The sequence below is a fragment of the Caenorhabditis briggsae genome (genome assembly GCF_000004555.2).
Source record: "Caenorhabditis briggsae complete genome, chrI, whole genome shotgun sequence".
Classification (NCBI taxonomy): domain Eukaryota; kingdom Metazoa; phylum Nematoda; class Chromadorea; order Rhabditida; family Rhabditidae; genus Caenorhabditis; species Caenorhabditis briggsae.
The window spans coordinates 1,309,727-1,326,236 of NC_013489.2; the positions used below are offsets into that span (position 1 = coordinate 1,309,727).

At 37.8% G+C, this 16,510-nt stretch overlaps 4 protein-coding genes across 4 annotated transcripts; 1 reads left to right on the plus strand and 3 right to left on the minus strand.

Annotated features, from left to right (window-relative positions):
* Positions 1–321: 321 nt before the first annotated feature.
* CBG05148 lies at positions 322–2,213 on the minus strand (the record flags this gene model as incomplete). The annotated part of the gene is made up of 2 exons (XM_002638747.1): positions 322–831; positions 2,121–2,213. 2 exons carry the CDS (start codon positions 2,211–2,213, stop codon positions 322–324), a joined length of 603 nt encoding a protein of 200 aa, XP_002638793.1.
* A 384-nt stretch (positions 2,214–2,597) lies between these two features.
* On the minus strand, positions 2,598–8,406 carry CBG05147 (the record flags this gene model as incomplete). Its single annotated transcript, XM_045239352.1, has 7 exons — positions 2,598–2,876; positions 4,104–4,385; positions 5,753–5,893; positions 6,079–6,171; positions 6,527–6,634; positions 7,561–7,849; positions 8,306–8,406. The coding sequence occupies 7 exons, from the start codon at positions 8,404–8,406 to the stop codon at positions 2,598–2,600; spliced, it is 1,293 nt and encodes a 430-aa protein (XP_045092845.1).
* Positions 8,407–8,893: 487 nt separating this feature from the next.
* On the minus strand, positions 8,894–11,853 carry CBG05145 (the record flags this gene model as incomplete). The annotated part of the gene is made up of 4 exons (XM_002638744.1): positions 8,894–9,085; positions 10,003–10,179; positions 10,300–10,794; positions 11,515–11,853. 4 exons carry the CDS (start codon positions 11,851–11,853, stop codon positions 8,894–8,896), a joined length of 1,203 nt encoding a protein of 400 aa, XP_002638790.1.
* Positions 11,854–12,810: 957 nt separating this feature from the next.
* Cbr-vps-20 lies at positions 12,811–13,643 on the plus strand (the record flags this gene model as incomplete). Its single annotated transcript, XM_002638743.1, has 5 exons — positions 12,811–12,995; positions 13,047–13,134; positions 13,186–13,338; positions 13,398–13,545; positions 13,600–13,643. The coding sequence occupies 5 exons, from the start codon at positions 12,811–12,813 to the stop codon at positions 13,641–13,643; spliced, it is 618 nt and encodes a 205-aa protein (XP_002638789.1).
* Between the last annotated feature and the right edge of the window lie 2,867 nt (positions 13,644–16,510).

The following is a 16,510-nucleotide window of genomic DNA, read 5'->3' on the forward strand; positions in this document are numbered from 1 at the left end:
AACATATCAGAAAAAGTGAAAATAGTATAAAACTGAAAAAAAAGTAAAAATAGTATAAAACTGAAAATTGACCAAAAATTAGAAACTGGAGAAAGGTGTGGTCAGGTGGGTGCTTGTAAAATGATAAATTAGTGATAAGGAAAGTGGACTTTTATGATAATTATTTTTATGAGTCAAAAAAGGGAGGAGACACGTAGTTTCAGCCAACAAATAATGATGATTTGAATTATAGTTTTTTTGGAAAATTAAACGGAAATTTTTTCGGAAAATTGGAAAACTGATGTTTGAAGTTTTTGAGAATTTTGTAGCATATATAGATTTCTAGATTTTTAGATTCCTGAATTCCTGGATTCCTGAATTCCTGGATTCCTGGATTCCTGGATTCCCAGATTCCTGGATTCCTGGATTCCTGAATTCCTGAATTCCTGGATTCCTGGATTCCCAGATTCCTGGATTCCTGAATTCCTGGATTCTTAGGATCCATAGGCTTCTTAGATTCTTAGATTCCTGGTTTCCTGGATTCCTGGATTCCCAGGTTCCTGGATTCCTGGATTCCTGGTTTTCTGAATTCCTGGATTCCTGAATTCCTGGATTCCCGAATTCCTGGATTCTTAGGATCCATAGGCTTCTTAGATTCTTAGATTCCTGGTTTCCTGGATTCCTGGATTCCCAGATTCCTGGATTCCTGGATTCCTGAATTCCTGGATTCCCGAATTCCTGGATTCTTAGGATCCATAGGCTTCTTAGATTCTTAGATTCCTGGTTTCCTGGATTCCTGGATTCCCAGATTCCTGGATTCCTGGATTCCTGAATTCCTGGATTCCTGAATTCCTGGATTCTTAGGATCCATAGGCTTCTTAGTTTCTTAGATTAATAAAATCTGAAATTCCCCAAATCTCAGAACTCCAGAGTTTTGAGAAATTCTAAACATTCGAATTTCAGAATTTTCGGATTTTCTCTTGAAATTTCAAATTGTAGAATTTTCCAAAATTTCAAATATTCAAAAAATTCAGGAAAGTTTATAACGTTCTTTGAAATTCGAAACATTGGAAGTTCGAAAATTTTGAAAATTAGAAAATTCAAAAACTGTCGAAATTTAGAAATTCGACTTTTCAGTTTTCAGAAATTTCAGATTTTGGAATTCAGAAATTAAAGAATTAAGGAAACAAAAAAAGAAAAAATGCCGAAATCCAAAAGAGCGAAAATTCAAAAAAGGTGAAACCATTTCCATGGATTTTCCATGGAGAAAAACGTTTTTATGTGTCGAAAAGAAAACACAGAAAATTTTGACATTTGTGTTTTTTTCTCTTTTTTATCGCCGAAACAAAAATACGTCACTAGGTTTCAAAAAATCAAAAAAAGTTCAAATATTTTGGAAATTTTTTTTGAAAAAGTAAATTTAATTAAAATGAAATTTACAATTTTAATAATTTTATAAAATTTTAAAATTATAAAATTAGAATACTTTTTTAAGAATTTCTAAATATGTTTTATTATTTTTGTAAATTCAGAAAGATTAAAATTTTTTTGGAGTTTCTGAAAATCTAGATTTCAATTTTTTAAAAAATTTACCAAATTCAAAATTATTAAGACAGTTTTTCAATAAAAATATATATTATTAAACCGAAAAATCGAAATTTTTGGCACCATTTTTTATATTTTGTATGAACAGTGACTCAAAAAAAAAGTGAACAAATAATATATTATTATATGTACAGGCAGAAAAAATATGGAAATTATGGATTGAGGAAAAACAAATTTTCGGAATGTTTGCGCTTTTTTTTCGAAAATTCCTGAAAGTCCAGAATTTTTTGAAGGAAGGAATCTCAAGAATAAACTGAAAATTCTAAATTTCTAATAATTTTTTGAAAATTCCAAAATCTGAAATTAGGGAAAAAAACTAACATTTCAGATTTTTTAAAATTCCTATTTATAATTTTCAACTTATACTTTTTTTTTTCGCTTTCTGAAATTCTAGATTTTTGAAAAACTATTTTTTGGATTTTCCAGAATTTCGAAATATCAGAAAATCCAAGGATCCAGGGATCCAGGAATTCAGAGATCCAGGGATCTAGGGTTTCAGGGATTCAGGGATCCACGGATCCAGGGATCTAGGGAACCAGAAACCCAAGGATCCATGGATCCAGGGATCCACGGATCCACGGATCTACGGATCCAGGGACCTTGAGGTACAGGGACCCAGGGTGTTGCATCTCAACAGAACAAAAAGAACACACTGACATTTTTCCCCAAGAGCCTCCTTTTATAGTTTCCGGAAAGACATAAAAATATGGGAACGGAACGTAAACGGAGGCGATGGGAATTGGAAAGTATCAAAGATTACAGTTTACTGTAGAATTGAAGGTTTGACTGGGTCCTGGGTCCTGGGCAAATCGAATCGATTGGTGTAGTTTTCGCATTTCTAGGATTACTGTAGCTCGAGATACGGTAGTTTTAATGGATAAGTCAAAATTACAGTAATCCAAAAAAAATTTCAAATCTATCAAGAGTATATTCAATCAAAAGCTAAAATCGAAAAAGAAATTCAAGTGAAAAATTAATTTATTCCGAGTAAAATTCGAAAAAAAATCCAGTAATCATTCAACAATGGAATTTCCAGTTTCATCAGTTAGCATAGTGAGTATTCGATGAGCCATAATCGGTCCAACCCGGCGGCCATTCTCCGCCACGACGTCTCCAATCTCTTGAATCGCTTCCGAATAGTCCATTTTAGAGTATTTATCAATTCCCTCAATCGGATCCGGAATCAAATCGATAATTGCTCGCCGTTGCGAATCCGATAGACGATCAATTGTTGAGAGCATTTTCGACCACCAGTCCGACACGATTTCGCGGCGAGACCCCATTACGATACCCTGCAAAATTCAGGGGGGAATTTGAAATTTGAAATATCTAAAGGTTTTTGAAATTTCGGAAATTTGAAATTCAGAAAAATTTAAGATAAAAGTATTTCTAAACTTTCTTTTATTTCTAAATTTTTAGAAATTTTTTGGATTACTGTACTTTCGACTTCTCCATTAAAACAACCGTATCTCGGGCTACAGTAATCTTAGAAATGTGACAGTTAGACCAATCGACTCGGCTTGCTGTGAGCTCTCTATTGATTATAATCATGACTAGATTTTGGAAAATTTCTGGATTACTGTAATTTTGACTTCTCCACAAAAAATACCTTATCTCGAGCTACAGTAATCCTAGAGACATGAAAAAAATACACCAATCGATTTGGCTTGCTGTGGAGGTCCTAGAAGATTCTAGACGGTTCTAGAAGGTTCTAGAAGGTTCTACACTGTTCCAGGCGGTTCTAAAAGGTTCTAGAAGTTTCTGGATGGTTCTAGAAGCTTCTGGATGGTTCTAGACAGTTCTGGACGATTCTAGAAGGTTCTTGAAAGTTCTAGAAAGTTCCAGGCGGTTCTAGACTATTCCTGACTGTTCAAGACGGTTCTAGACTGTTCCTGACTGTTCTAATCGGTTCTAGATGGTCCTAGAAAGCTCTGAGAAGAAAAAAAAACTGCCGGGGAAATCGAAAAGTGGGCAGAGTCAAGGGGGCGGAGCATAAATAATAAATTTTGAAAAAATTCCGGATTTTTGGAATTTTCTATTTTGAAATTTGGTATTTTTTTGAAAATTTTGAAAATCTTGTATTATTTCAAATTCTCAAAATTCCCAAAAAAGCTGAAAATGCGCCCCAACAAACCTTCTTTCTCAAATACTGTAATTTCTTTGCTCCAGAGCCTCCAGAAGAGGTTCTAAAGGGTTCTGGATGGTTATAGAAGGTTCTAGACGGTTCTAGAAGGTTTTAGAAGGTTATAGAAGGTTCTGGACGGTTCTAGATGGTCCTAGAAAGCTCTGAGAAGAACAAAAAGGAAAAACCGGTAAAAATTGAAAAGTGGGCGGAGCCTAAAGTTAACTTTTTGAAAAAATTCCCGATTTTTGGAATTTTCGAGAAATCTTTCGAGAAATTTTTCGAGAAACCGATTTTTGGAATTTTCAATGTCATTTTTTGAAAAATTTAGAAATTTTCTATTATTTCAAATTCTCAAAATTCCCAAAAGCCAGCAAATGCGCTCCAAAAAACAAACCTTCTCTCCCAAATATTGTAATTTATGTGCTCCAGAGCCTCCAGACGCTCCAGAATCCTCCGTCTTCTGCTCCATCCTCTTCTTCTCTCTTCTCGCTAAACTTCTCAAATATTGTGCTGAAAATAGTGCCAACTCGGGAATCGAGTCGATTTGAACGAATTGCGCTCGATGCGCCGCGTAGATCTCCAACGAAATTCGGTGAATTCGCTTTTTTTGAAATTCCAATTTTCCGAATGAGACGATGAGCATCGTGCATCGTCCGTTTTGAAATCCGGCGCGTTGCTGAACATTTTTGAAAGTTTGAAAAATTTTTTTTTGGAATTTTCAGAATTTTCAGAAATTTTGAAAATCTGAAAATTGAAAAAATTTTTTTTTGAAATTTTCAGAATTTTCACAATTTTTAGAATTTCCCTGGATATTTCGATTTTCCAGAATTTTCCAAAAAAAATTTCTTTTCGAATTTTCAATATTTTCCAATTTTCCAAAATTTCCATTTGTCTGTGTGTCCCGATGTCCCGATGCCCCCTTACCTCTTCAATGAAATCCGTCAAGGATCCCGATTCGATGACGTCTTTCAGCGTTCCAGCCGGCACCACCACGGCGAACAAGTTTTGGGTTGACTGAAAATTTTGAATTTTAGAAAATTGGAAATTCTGAATTCCTGAAAATTCGAAAAATTGAAACTACGAAATTCTAAAACTTTGGAAATTCAGAAATCCAAAATTTCGCTCCAAGATGTTTCAGAACCCGACGTTTCAGAACCACGACGTTTCGGTACCACGACGTTTCAGAACCACGAAGTTTCAGAACCACGACGTTTCGGAACCACGACGTTTCAGAACCACGAAGTTTCAGAACCACGACGTTTCCGAACGCGACATTCCGGAACCACGACGTTTCGGAAACCGACGTTTCGGAACCACAACGTTTCAGAACCACGACGTTTCGGAACCACGACGTTTCGGAAACCGACGTTTCGGAGCCACGACGTTCAGAACCCGACGTTTCAGAACCCGATGTTTCAGAACCACGACGTTTCAGAACCCGACGTTTCGAAACCACGACGTTTTGGAACCCGACGTTTCGGAATCACAACATTTCAGAACCCGATGTTTCAGAACCACGACGTTTCAGAACCCGACGTTTCAGAAATTGAAATGAACAAAAAAAGCAGAAATTGAAATGAGCAATACGCATTTTGGTGTACAAAAACCATTATGCAAAAATGCAGAAAGTTCTGAAACGTCGTGGTTCCAAAACGTCGGGTTCTGAAACGTCGGGTTCTGAAACGTCGGGTTCTGAAACGTCGTGGTTCTGAAACGTCCTGGTTCCGAAAAGTCGTGGTTCCAAAACGTCGTGGTTCTGAAACGTCGTGTTCTGAAACGTCGGGTTCTGAAACGGTGGGTTCTGAAACGTCGTGGTTTCGAAAAGTCGTGGTTCTGAAACGTCGGGTTTTGAAACGCCGGGTTCTGAAACGTCGGGTTCTGAAACGTCGGGTTCTGAAACGTCGTGGTTCTGCAACGTCCTGGTTCCGGAAAGTCGTGGTTCCAAAGCGTCGTGGAGTCAAATTTTGGATTTCTGAGCTTCCAAATTTTCAAAATTCCAGAATTCTTTGGACATCCGGACATCCGGAAACACAGAAAACCAACCATATACTCAAATCTCTCATTCTTCCCATCCTCGTCCTCTTTCAATTCGACACATTTTCGTCGCCATTCGATTCTCGTCCCCAAATCCGTATCGATTTTCAGCTGATCGGCGATTTTTCGATCCGCGTAGACCAGTTTCAGCTCAGCTTCAAGGCCGGCTGAAAATTTCGAAAATTTTGAAAAAAATTTTTTTTCAAATTTTCATTTTTTCAGTATTTTCAGATGGTTTTTGCTGAAATTATACAGGAAAACATTTCCAAAAAAAATTTTTTTTTCAAAAATTCAAATTTCCCGCCAAGCCAAAACTCACGAATTGTGTCAACGACCGTCTTGCCAACGTGGCAATACGTGTATTGCTCACACTTTGAGTTCAGCGCCGCCGAAATTTCTCGTTCGATTCTTCGTTGCTCTTTTTCTCTCTGTAATTTTTTTTGTAATTTTTTTTTGTAATTTTTAATTTTTGGGCTTCGCGCCATTTCGAAACCGCGACATTTCGCAACCGCGATATTTCGAAACCGCGACACTTCGAAACCGGTCATTTCGAAACCGAAGAAAACACGGTCACGTAAAATGACGTAAAATCAGTTTCGATATATCTCGGTTTCGAAATGAATGGTTTCGAAATATCGCGGTTTCGAAACGTCCGGTTTCGAAATGTCGCGGTTTCGAAAATTCCGGTTTCGAAAAGTCGCGGTTTCGAAGTGTCGCCGTTTCGAAGTGTCGCAGTTTCGAAATGTCGCGGTTTCGAAGTTTCGCGGTGCCAAATTTTCTCACCTCCTTTTCCTCCTTTTTCTTCTGAATTTCTCCTTTTCTGTGATCTTTTTCAGCCGTTTTCCGCTCCTTCTCTGCGTCTCTCATGCGTTTCGCACTCTCTTTGAGTTCCTGGAAAAATTTCAAAAAAATTGAATTTTCAAATTTTTCGAAATTCTGAAATTGAGATTTTCAGATTTAACGTAAAACAAATTGAAAATCTGAAAATTGAAAAAAATGGAAATATTTTTATGAAATCTGAAAATCTGGAATTCCGAAAAAATCAAATTTTTCGAAAATTCCAGATTTTCAGATTTTCAAAAGTTTCAGATTTTTCCATATATTAGATCCAGATTTTCCAGATTTTTTCTTTATTTTCAAATTTTTGAATATTCCGTTTTTTCGAAATTCTCAAAATTCCAGATTTCCAGATTTTTCAAAAATTCCAGATTCTCAAAATTTCAGATTTTTAAATTTTTTGAAATTTGCAAAATTCAAAATTTTATAAAAATTTCAGATTCTCAAATTTTCTAGATTTTCAGGAATTCCAAAAATTCAGATTTCCAGATTTTTCAAAAATTCCAGATTCTCAAAATTTCAGATTTTTAAATTTTTTGAAATTTGCAAAATTCAAAATTTTATAAAAATTTCAGATTCTCAAATTTTCTAGATTTTCAGGAATTCCAAAAATTCAGATTTCCAGATTTTTCAAAAATTCCAGATTCTCAAAATTTCAGATTTTTAAATTTTTTGAAATTTGCAAAATTCAAAATTTTATAAAAATTTCAGATTCTCAAATTTTCTAGATTTTCAGGAATTCCAAAAATTCAGATTTCCAGATTTTTCAAAAATTCCAGATTCTCAAAATTCCAGACTTCCAGAATTTCAAGAATTTTTGAGAATCCCAGAATTTCAAAGTTCCAGATTTTCAAATTTTTGAATTTTGCTGAATTCCAGATTTTTCAAAACTTCCCGATTCTCAAAATTCCAGATTTCCAGAATTTTCTAAAAATTCAAAATTTCCAAAAAATCCAGATTTCCAGAATCCTTCTTCACACCTTCTGCGTCTCCTTCTCATCCTCTGCCAATTTCCGTTTCTCTGGTCTAATCGAATTCGATGATGACGTGGCGGCGAATTCAGAAGACGTCGCCGCTGACGACGACGTCGCTCGAAAATCGCCAAAATCGATTTCTCCAAAATTATCACCAGCGGTCGAGAACGTATTCTTTCTTTGAATCAATCTATCCAATTCGCTCATTTCATCGTCCAGCCAAGTTTTCGAGCGAATCGGTTGACTTCGCGGTCGATTATTGATTGATTCCATCAGTGAGTAGCTGGAAGTGCATCTGGAAACAAGAAATTTGGCTGAAAATAGTCGAAAAGTTCCCTTGGAAATCGCATAAAAATCCGCTAAAAATAGCCAAAAAATCCGCTGAAAATCGCATAAAAATCCGCTAAAAATAGCCTAAAAATCCGCTGAAAATCGCATAAAAATCCGCTAAAAATAGCCAAAAAAATCCGCTGAAAATCGCTTAAAAATCATCTGAAAATAGCTAAAAAATCGGCTGAAAATCGCTTAAAAATGGCCAAAAAATCACTTGGAAATCGCTTAAAAATGACCAAAAATAGCCAAAAATCCGCTGAAAATCGCTTAAAAATAGCCAAAAACCCGCTGTAAAACGCTTAAAAATGGCCAAAAAATCCGCTAAAAATAGCCAAAAAATCCCCTGGAAATCGTTAAAAAATGGCCAGAAATCGCGTAAGAGAAACCCCAATTTCCCGATTTTCTAGGCCAAACCTACATTTTCTCATCTTCCTTCTTCATCACCGTCGATTCCTCTATCACTATACACTCATCACCATCGTCATCTGACAAACAGATGGCGTCGTCGTCCTGGTCCATCTTCTCGAAATTCTGAAAAAAAAAATTGAAAAAAAAATCTGAAGTTTCAGCAAAAAAAATAGCAAAAAAAGGCAGTCCTATTCTCGAAAAAATCTGGAGAGAAAATTTGGATTTTTGGGGTTCGGGCGGAATTTATTGTCAACATTGGATCAGAAAAATCGTATGAAACAGTGAAAAATGTGGGGAAATTTCGGGGAATTTCAGCAAAAAAATGGGGAAATAGATTAAGTTTTTTGGGGAATTTTCAGGGGATTTTTGGGATAAAATAAGGGGTTTTTCTGTGAGAAAAAGGAGGGAAACAGAGAGAATATCGATGGGTTTTTAAGGCTGAAAAAGAAGAGAGAACTGAGAGAGTAAAACGAGGAGAAAATGTGGATTTTTAGCACAATTTAAGACGAAAAAGGGACGAAAAAAAAGGGGATTTTCAGCGCATTCTTTGAAGGAAAACAGATGGATTATCGTAATTTTTCAGGAGAGTAAAATAGAATTAAATAATGTCAGCAATGTTCATTGGCATCTCGTCGATTTGGGTCGAGTAGTATTGCTCAATGTCGCGAAGGATTCTGACGTCGTCTTGTTTGACAAAGTTGATGGCGACTCCTTTGCGTCCGAAACGTCCCGAACGACCGATGCGGTGGATGTAGAGCTCACGATTGTTGGGCAGGTCGTAGTTGATGACCTGGAATTTTTTAGAGATAATTTAGAGCTGAAAATTGCTCATTTTTCATTTGAGAAAAGGGGAGAAAATTGTGGTTTTTTGTGAAAATTTAGAGCTCTTTTTTCCAACAAAAAATGTCATTTTCAGCGATTCTGGCCAATTTTTCGGTCATTTTCAGCCATTTTTAGGCAATTTAAGTGTATTTTGGTGTGTTTCTATGGGGGTTTGGGACAATTTTCAGCAAATTTCAGTAGTAAATTCCCGTAATTTTCAGTAGTTGATGACAAGGAACATTTAGATTGCTCATTTCTCATTTTTAAAAAAACTTTTTGAGAATGAAAAATCAGGATTTAAGGCTGAAATCGCTTTAAAATTGCTGATTTTTAATTTTTAGAAATTAAAGCTGAGCAATTTAGGGGCTTTTTCATTCAGATTTCTACAGATTTTTTTCAACGAATTCTCAGACCTATTTCAGTCATTTTTTGCTCGTTTTTTCTGCCGTTTTCAGGTCTTTTTAAGCCTTTTTAATCGAAATTTCGGCTTATTTCCAGCCATTTGTTGATGTATATTCTGTTCCTTTAAGGGTTGATCCTCAGCAATTTACAGATCTACTAAAAATAGGCTTAAGTGAAGCCTATTTTTTGGTGGATCTTAGGCAATTTTCAGACATCTCCAAGCCATTTGCAGACTTTTTTGAGCCTGTTTTGGCTCGCTTTATGGCATTTTTAGGCTATTTTTAGGCTATTTACAGACAAAATTTAAGTAGCTTTCGAAAAATGTTTCGACATTTGAAAGGGGTCAGATTTCCACCAACTTTTGCCAAATTCACTGTTTTTCTGGGCTGATTTCAGCTATTTTTGAGAGGAATTCAGCCACTTTCAAGCTATGAGAATCTAGAATCTCAGAATCTAGATTCCCTCAACACCCCCCAAACTCACCAACGACACTTGTGGAACATCGAGTCCTCTGGCCCAGACATCCGTGGAAATCAGGACACGAGTGTTTCCAGCGCGGAACTCCTTCATCACCTCATCACGATCCTTCTGTTCCATGTCTCCGTGCATCGACGAGACGGTGAAATTCGCCTCCTTCATCTTGTCAGTCAACCAGTCGACCTGGAACGATTTTTTGAAATTCGCGGTTAATATTGGTAGTTCTGCCCGAAATTTATCTTTTCTCGAAGCTAAAAAAGCACTGAAAATGCTTGAGGCTCCAGAATCTGGAGCACTTCCTACCTTTCTACGAGTATTGCAGAAAAGCACGGCCTGAGTGATGGTGAGGGTGTCGTAGAGATCGATGAGGGTATCGAACTTCCACTCCTCCTTATCGACGGCAACGAAGAATTGCTTGATTCCTTCAAGAGTCAACTCGTCACGTTTCACCAGAATTCTGATCGGATCCGTCATGAATTTGCTGGTCATCTCGAGAATCTCGTGTGGAAGTGTGGCGGAGAGCAACACGACCTGAGCTCCAGGTGGCAAATAGCGATAGATATCGTACAGCTGCTCCTTGAATCCCTTGTTGAGCATCTCGTCGGCCTCGTCGAGCACCAAGAGCTTGATGGCGCGAGTGCGGAGGTTACGACGGCGAATCATGTCGAAGACACGGCCAGGGGTGCCTGAGACGACGTGCTGTCCGTAGTCGAGTTTGCGAATGTCCTCGCCGAGATTGGTTCCTCCAATGCACGCGTGGCATTGGACGTTCATATAGTCTCCGAGAGCCAAGACGACCTGGAAGTTTGGAGATTTGGCTAGAAGGGAAAATTTCTGGAAATGGAGTCTAAATTAGCTGAAAATAGCTGAAAATTCCTTTGAAATCGCTGGAAATGGGGTCAAAAACGCTGAAATTACCTTAGTAACGGTCAAGGAACCACTGAATATAGGTCTAAATTAGCTATTTCCAGCGAATTCAGACCTGTTTTGAAGGGATTTCAAGCTGTTTTCCACGAATTTTGGGTCATTTTCAGCCTATTTTCAAGGTTTTAAGTCAATTTTCAGCAACAATTAGCCGTTATCTATTTGGAGACGATTTTCAGTGAATTTCTTTCCGAAAGACACTTGTTTTTCCCGCGTTTTCAGTACGAAAACGGGGTGATTTTCAGTAATTGGCTAATCGCCAAAAAAACTAGGACTGTTTTGCACCTTACAAAAATTTCAAAAGCTCCAGACGCCAGAAAACGGTCAAAATGGGCATAAATCAACAGAAAAATATGTTTTTGCACATCTTATTGACCGAAAACAGCCCTCAAATCAGGTCTAAAATCGCTGGAAACGGCTAAAATTGCCTTCAAATTCACCTAAAACTCATTCTAAAACGTCTACAATTTAGTGGACAACTCTTCAGCTATTCTAACTTATTTTGGGAGAATTCAACCTGTTTCCAGCGAATTTAGAGGCTAAATTCGCTGGAAATAGCTTATATTCCGCCGAAAATCCATTCAAAAACCGAACCTTCTGAATCTGCACAGCCAATTCTCTCGTCGGCGATAGAATCAACGCCTGTGTCTCGCGGACTTGCGTATCCAACGATTGGAGCACCGAAATCGAGAACGTCGCCGTCTTTCCGGTACCAGACTGAGCCTGTGCGATGACGTCACGAGCCTTCAGAATCGCTGGAATCGCGCGTTGTTGAATTGCCGACGGCTTCTCGAAGCCATAAGCGTAGATTCCACGTAGCAAGTCCTCGCGAAGTCCCATTTTGTCGAACGTCGGGATGATGGAGACCTCTTCGGACGACTCGAACTCCACGGTCGCCATATCGTCATTCTTCTTTTTCCGATCCTCTGACATCTTTAGTTGGGTTGGAGGGATTGGGGTGCCTGAAAATATGAAAAATAGGCAATTTTATCGAGAAATAGGTCAAAAACGAGTAGAAAAAGACGAAAAATCGTCCAAAACAACTACTTAGTGCAAAATCAATATTAAAATGTGCAGAACGGTGGGCCTAGTGTCTCTATGGGGTAGCAGGCGGTGAGGGGGGGGGGGGGGGGGGCGGAGTCGGCCAATATATCGATTTTGACCTAGAAAACTGCGGGAAAATCGCAAATTTGAACTGAAAAATAGCCGGAAACCGAGTTTTTCAAGACAAACACCTATTTTTAGGCTATAAACTAGGCCAAAACGGTCCAGAATGAAAATTGCGAATTCTCGGCGAAATTTGAAGGATTTTGGGTGAAATTCTGGTCAAAGTCTGCAAAAAAACAGCGTTTTAAGGGTACAAAATAGCCAATAGTCACTGAAAAACCGCTGAAGATGTATTTTTCAATTTTGGGAGATTTCGGAAAATTTTCTTCGACTTTTCTAGAGAAAATCCGCTGTAAAACCCAATTTCACAGCTGAAAATAAACTGAAACGCCTAGAAAGCCAGGAAATTCCCAGCGAAAAATCAATTTCTTAGGGAAGTCTCGCCCAGTCTCAATTTTGTCCGATTTTCTCGGTTTTCAACGGGAATTTTCTGTAAACCTGACTTTTATTTGAAGAAATAGATTATTTAAAAACTATAGAAATCGAAAAAATCAAGAAATTCCATCGAAAACCCATCGAAAAACGGCGAAAACGCAGCGAAAATGAATTCGAAAATCACCGATCGGCTGGCCGCGTACTAGCTTTCTCCAGGCGCCTCCTCGTCCACGGCCCTCGTGTCGATTTACGCGGAGAGAGTGCAAATATTGATTCATCGTTCTCGCGTCATTTTCAGCCGTTTTTTTCGCTTTTTCAGCCTAAAAATTACCGAAAAATTCCAGAAAAATGGGAGGAATATTTTCGAAAAAAGAGAAAGCGCCCAAATCAGCGCCAGTGTCGGATCAGGACAACGCAATTCTGGCATTAAAAACGCAGAGGGACAAGATGAAACAAATGGTGAAACGGAAGGAGAATTGTCTAGAAAAAGAGCGGCAGCTAGCGAAACAATTGTTGAAAGATGGCAAGAAAGAGTGAGATTCTTTTTAAAAAAATCGAAAAAGTGTTTTTTTTTCAATTTTCAGCCGCGCATTGCTCATCCTTAAGAAGAAGCGATACCAGGAAAATATCATCGATCAAACGCTGAAACATTTAAGCAAAATTGAGCAAATGGTGAGCATGAAAAACCAAAAAAAAAAATTTTTCAAAAAAAATTTTTTCCAGGTAACCGACTTAGAATTTGCTGAAGTTCAACAACGAGTAACCGAGGGACTTCGACAAGGAAATGAGGCTCTAAAGAGGATGAATCAACTGTTCGATATCGATGAAATCGACAAAATCATGGAGGAAACCAAGGAAGCCGCGGAGTATCAAGCGGTATGAGGAGGGACATCCGGATGCACAGATTCACAGAAATTAATTTTTAAAATTTTCAGGAAATTTCAAATATGCTCTCTGGCCAGCTATCCAACGCCGATGTGTCCGATGTGGAAAATGAATTGGAGGAGCTATTGGCCGCCCAAGTTCCTGTAGATCTTCCAGAGGTTCCAGACCATGAAATGCCTGAAAAAGTTGCGGAAAAAGGTAAAATTTTCCGGAAAAAGATATTTTTTCAGCAAAAAATCCGAGAAATTTCAGAAAAAGAGAAGCCACGCCGCGAAAAAATCGCTCTGGAAGCCTAATCGAACATATCTTGTGAATTAATCATTTTTTTGTTTTGTTTGTATTTTTTTCTGTGAATGAATAAATATATTTATTGCTTCTCCGAATTTTTAATTTTCTTGAAGAAAATGTTTTGAAAATTGGCACAAAAATTCCCCAAATATCGCTAAAAATCTTTGATTTCCGCGCGGTTTTTATACGCCCTCCATACCATTTCTCTCCAGCTGCACAGTTGGCTTTTTGGTTAACGCGCTTGACTTCCAAGCGACACCTCTCGAGTTCGACTCCGGGTGCCTCCAAACTCTTTTTGCTTATTTTTATCGATGATTTGATATCGGAAAAGAGTTGAAAAAAAGAAAACTTAATTTTAAATGGTTAAAAAAAAGAACATCGTCAGAAATCAAATTTATTGGGACATGGTTTCTAAGCAAACATAGAGACGCAGACATCCGCACACACTCTCTGTATTATTGACTTATTGTGTCCTTTTGCGGAGATCTTTCCCCGATTTTTTTAGGAAAAATCAGAAAATTCCAGAAAAAATGACGAATACAACACGACGACGAATGCCGATAAGTGAGGAGAACGAAGGTGAGTCGCCACCAAAAGCCGCCCACTCTTATACGCACTCTAACCTCTCATATGTCAACTGCACGCTTTGTGTTTTGGCTAACGCGCCTGGCCACCAAGCGACACCTCGGGGGTTCGACCCTCACTGCTTCCAAACTCTTTATTTTCTTTTTGCTTCGTTTTCTTGACTTTAGCATTGAGCAAGCACAAAACGGAACGGAGGCGGCTGACAGGCTGCTGGCTAGCAACCTACTCAAATATTTTGATTCTTCTTCTCCCATTCAAATATTCTTTCGCACATTTGTTCTTTTCTTCCGTAATGACGTTTGGGGTGTCTGGTTTTCTGGAGGGTTGAGTCATTAGAAAAGAGGAAAAAACTCCATTCATTTTAGTAATCCACACACACACATACACCAGATGTGAAAATGGGTTCTGTCAAAATTAAACAAATATTTTTCCTCTTTTTTCTCATTAATTTTTTTCTTTCTCATTTCGTTTATAACTGGATCTTTTAATGATGAGCAATAGTCTTTTTTTCTGTTTTATGAAATTATCAAAAACTGATCGTTGAAAAATATCTATTGGTATGGAAATGCGTTTCAAAGCAAACACTTGAAAAAAGCGTTTTCCCTATTTCACCAGTCTGAAAATCTATCTGAAATTTGTTCAATTTGTCTGAAAACTACTGGATATACTAATCAGAACAAGACCTTCATTATTTTAATTAACAACTTTTTTGTAAAGTTTGAGCCTGGGGAGTTATGCCACACGGAAGAGGCCCAGACCCCTTTGAGCCGTCGCTGCCCCCATCCCTCAGGTGCCCTTCCACGTGGCATATCTCTTTAGGGCGCTGTTGCACAAAAAAGTTGTCAACTACAGTAATGAAGTTCTAGTCTTGTGCAGTACACTGACAAAATTTTAAAAAATTCGAACAAGTTTGAAGTGATTTTGTGATGCACTGAAAAACGGAGCTATAATCATTCCGTTAAAAAATGGCTCTAGTTTAAAGGCGCATAGGGAAACGAGATTAAAACAATGGCATATTTATATTCATTTGAAAGACTAAAAAAAGTAAAATCCAAAAATTTAAATTTCATAAAGCTAGGTAAGAAATGAACGGAGATATGGGGATTCGAAACTTGGGTCCAGTGTAAAAGGCACATAAGAACTTCTGGCGGCATTAAAGGCGCATAGGGATATTTTAAACTAGGTCATATTTATATTCATTTGAAAGCCTAAGAAAAGCTTAATTCAAAATTGTGAATTTCGTAAGATTACATCAAAAGTTAACGGAGATACGATCATTTGAAAATGGGATCCAGTTTAAAAGCGCAAAGGAATTTTCGGTGGCATTAAAGGCACATAGGGATATTTCAAACATTGTCATATTTATATTCATTTGGAAGCTTGAGAGAAGCTCAATTTGATCATGTGAGTTCCATGAGGCTAAGTAGAAAATGAACAGAAATATGGGCATTTTAAAACCTACAACCGCAAAATCCAGTGGCGGCGCTGCAACACAACAACACCTTACAAGTAATTGGCGATTTTTGAACCATCTCCCAAAGTCCCCTGCATCCTTCAAAAGAAAATTTGACCTACTTTTTGTCCCGGCGGGGGCTCCGGGAGCCAGGCTCACCCCCACACCGGACACTTTGTGAAAAAAGCGACAACAGCTGTTCGGGGGAGAATATACGGGGGTCTTTGGCTGTCAGTCATCATCATTCTTCACATTCTGTTTCCTTTACAACCTTCTTCACATTCTTCTCTTGTTTTTTCTCCCGTTTCACCCATTTTTTGAATTTTTAATGACCTATATGTTAGTGGTTAATGGCATGCGTTCTTTTTCCCTAACGAGTTTATTCTATTTTCCGTTCATTAGGTTTTTTCAGAGAAAAGAGCATAAACTACACTTCTCTCTCTCTCTCTCTCTCTCTCTCTCTCTCTCTCTCTCTCTCTCTCTCTCTCTCTCTCTCTCTCTCTCTCTCTCTCTCATCTATTATTTTTTCTCAAAATGACAGATGGCTCCTCTCATATCATTTTCTTTTTTTGAAAAGAAAAAGAGGTCTTCTGTTTCACCTAACCGCAGAAAAACGAGATGACAGATGACACAAGGATCTCGTGCTCTTATTTTTTTCCTTTGAAAATTTCGAGTTGTGCTGCTGATAATACAAACTTTTCAACTTGATCACAAACGTATTTCTCCGATAAGCCAGAGTTTTTGAGCCTCGAAATGTACTCCAAACAGCTAAAAATTCTATAAAAAACTATTTGGGCTTTAAAGGAATCGAACTTTTGGGTCATCTGCTCCCCCCCC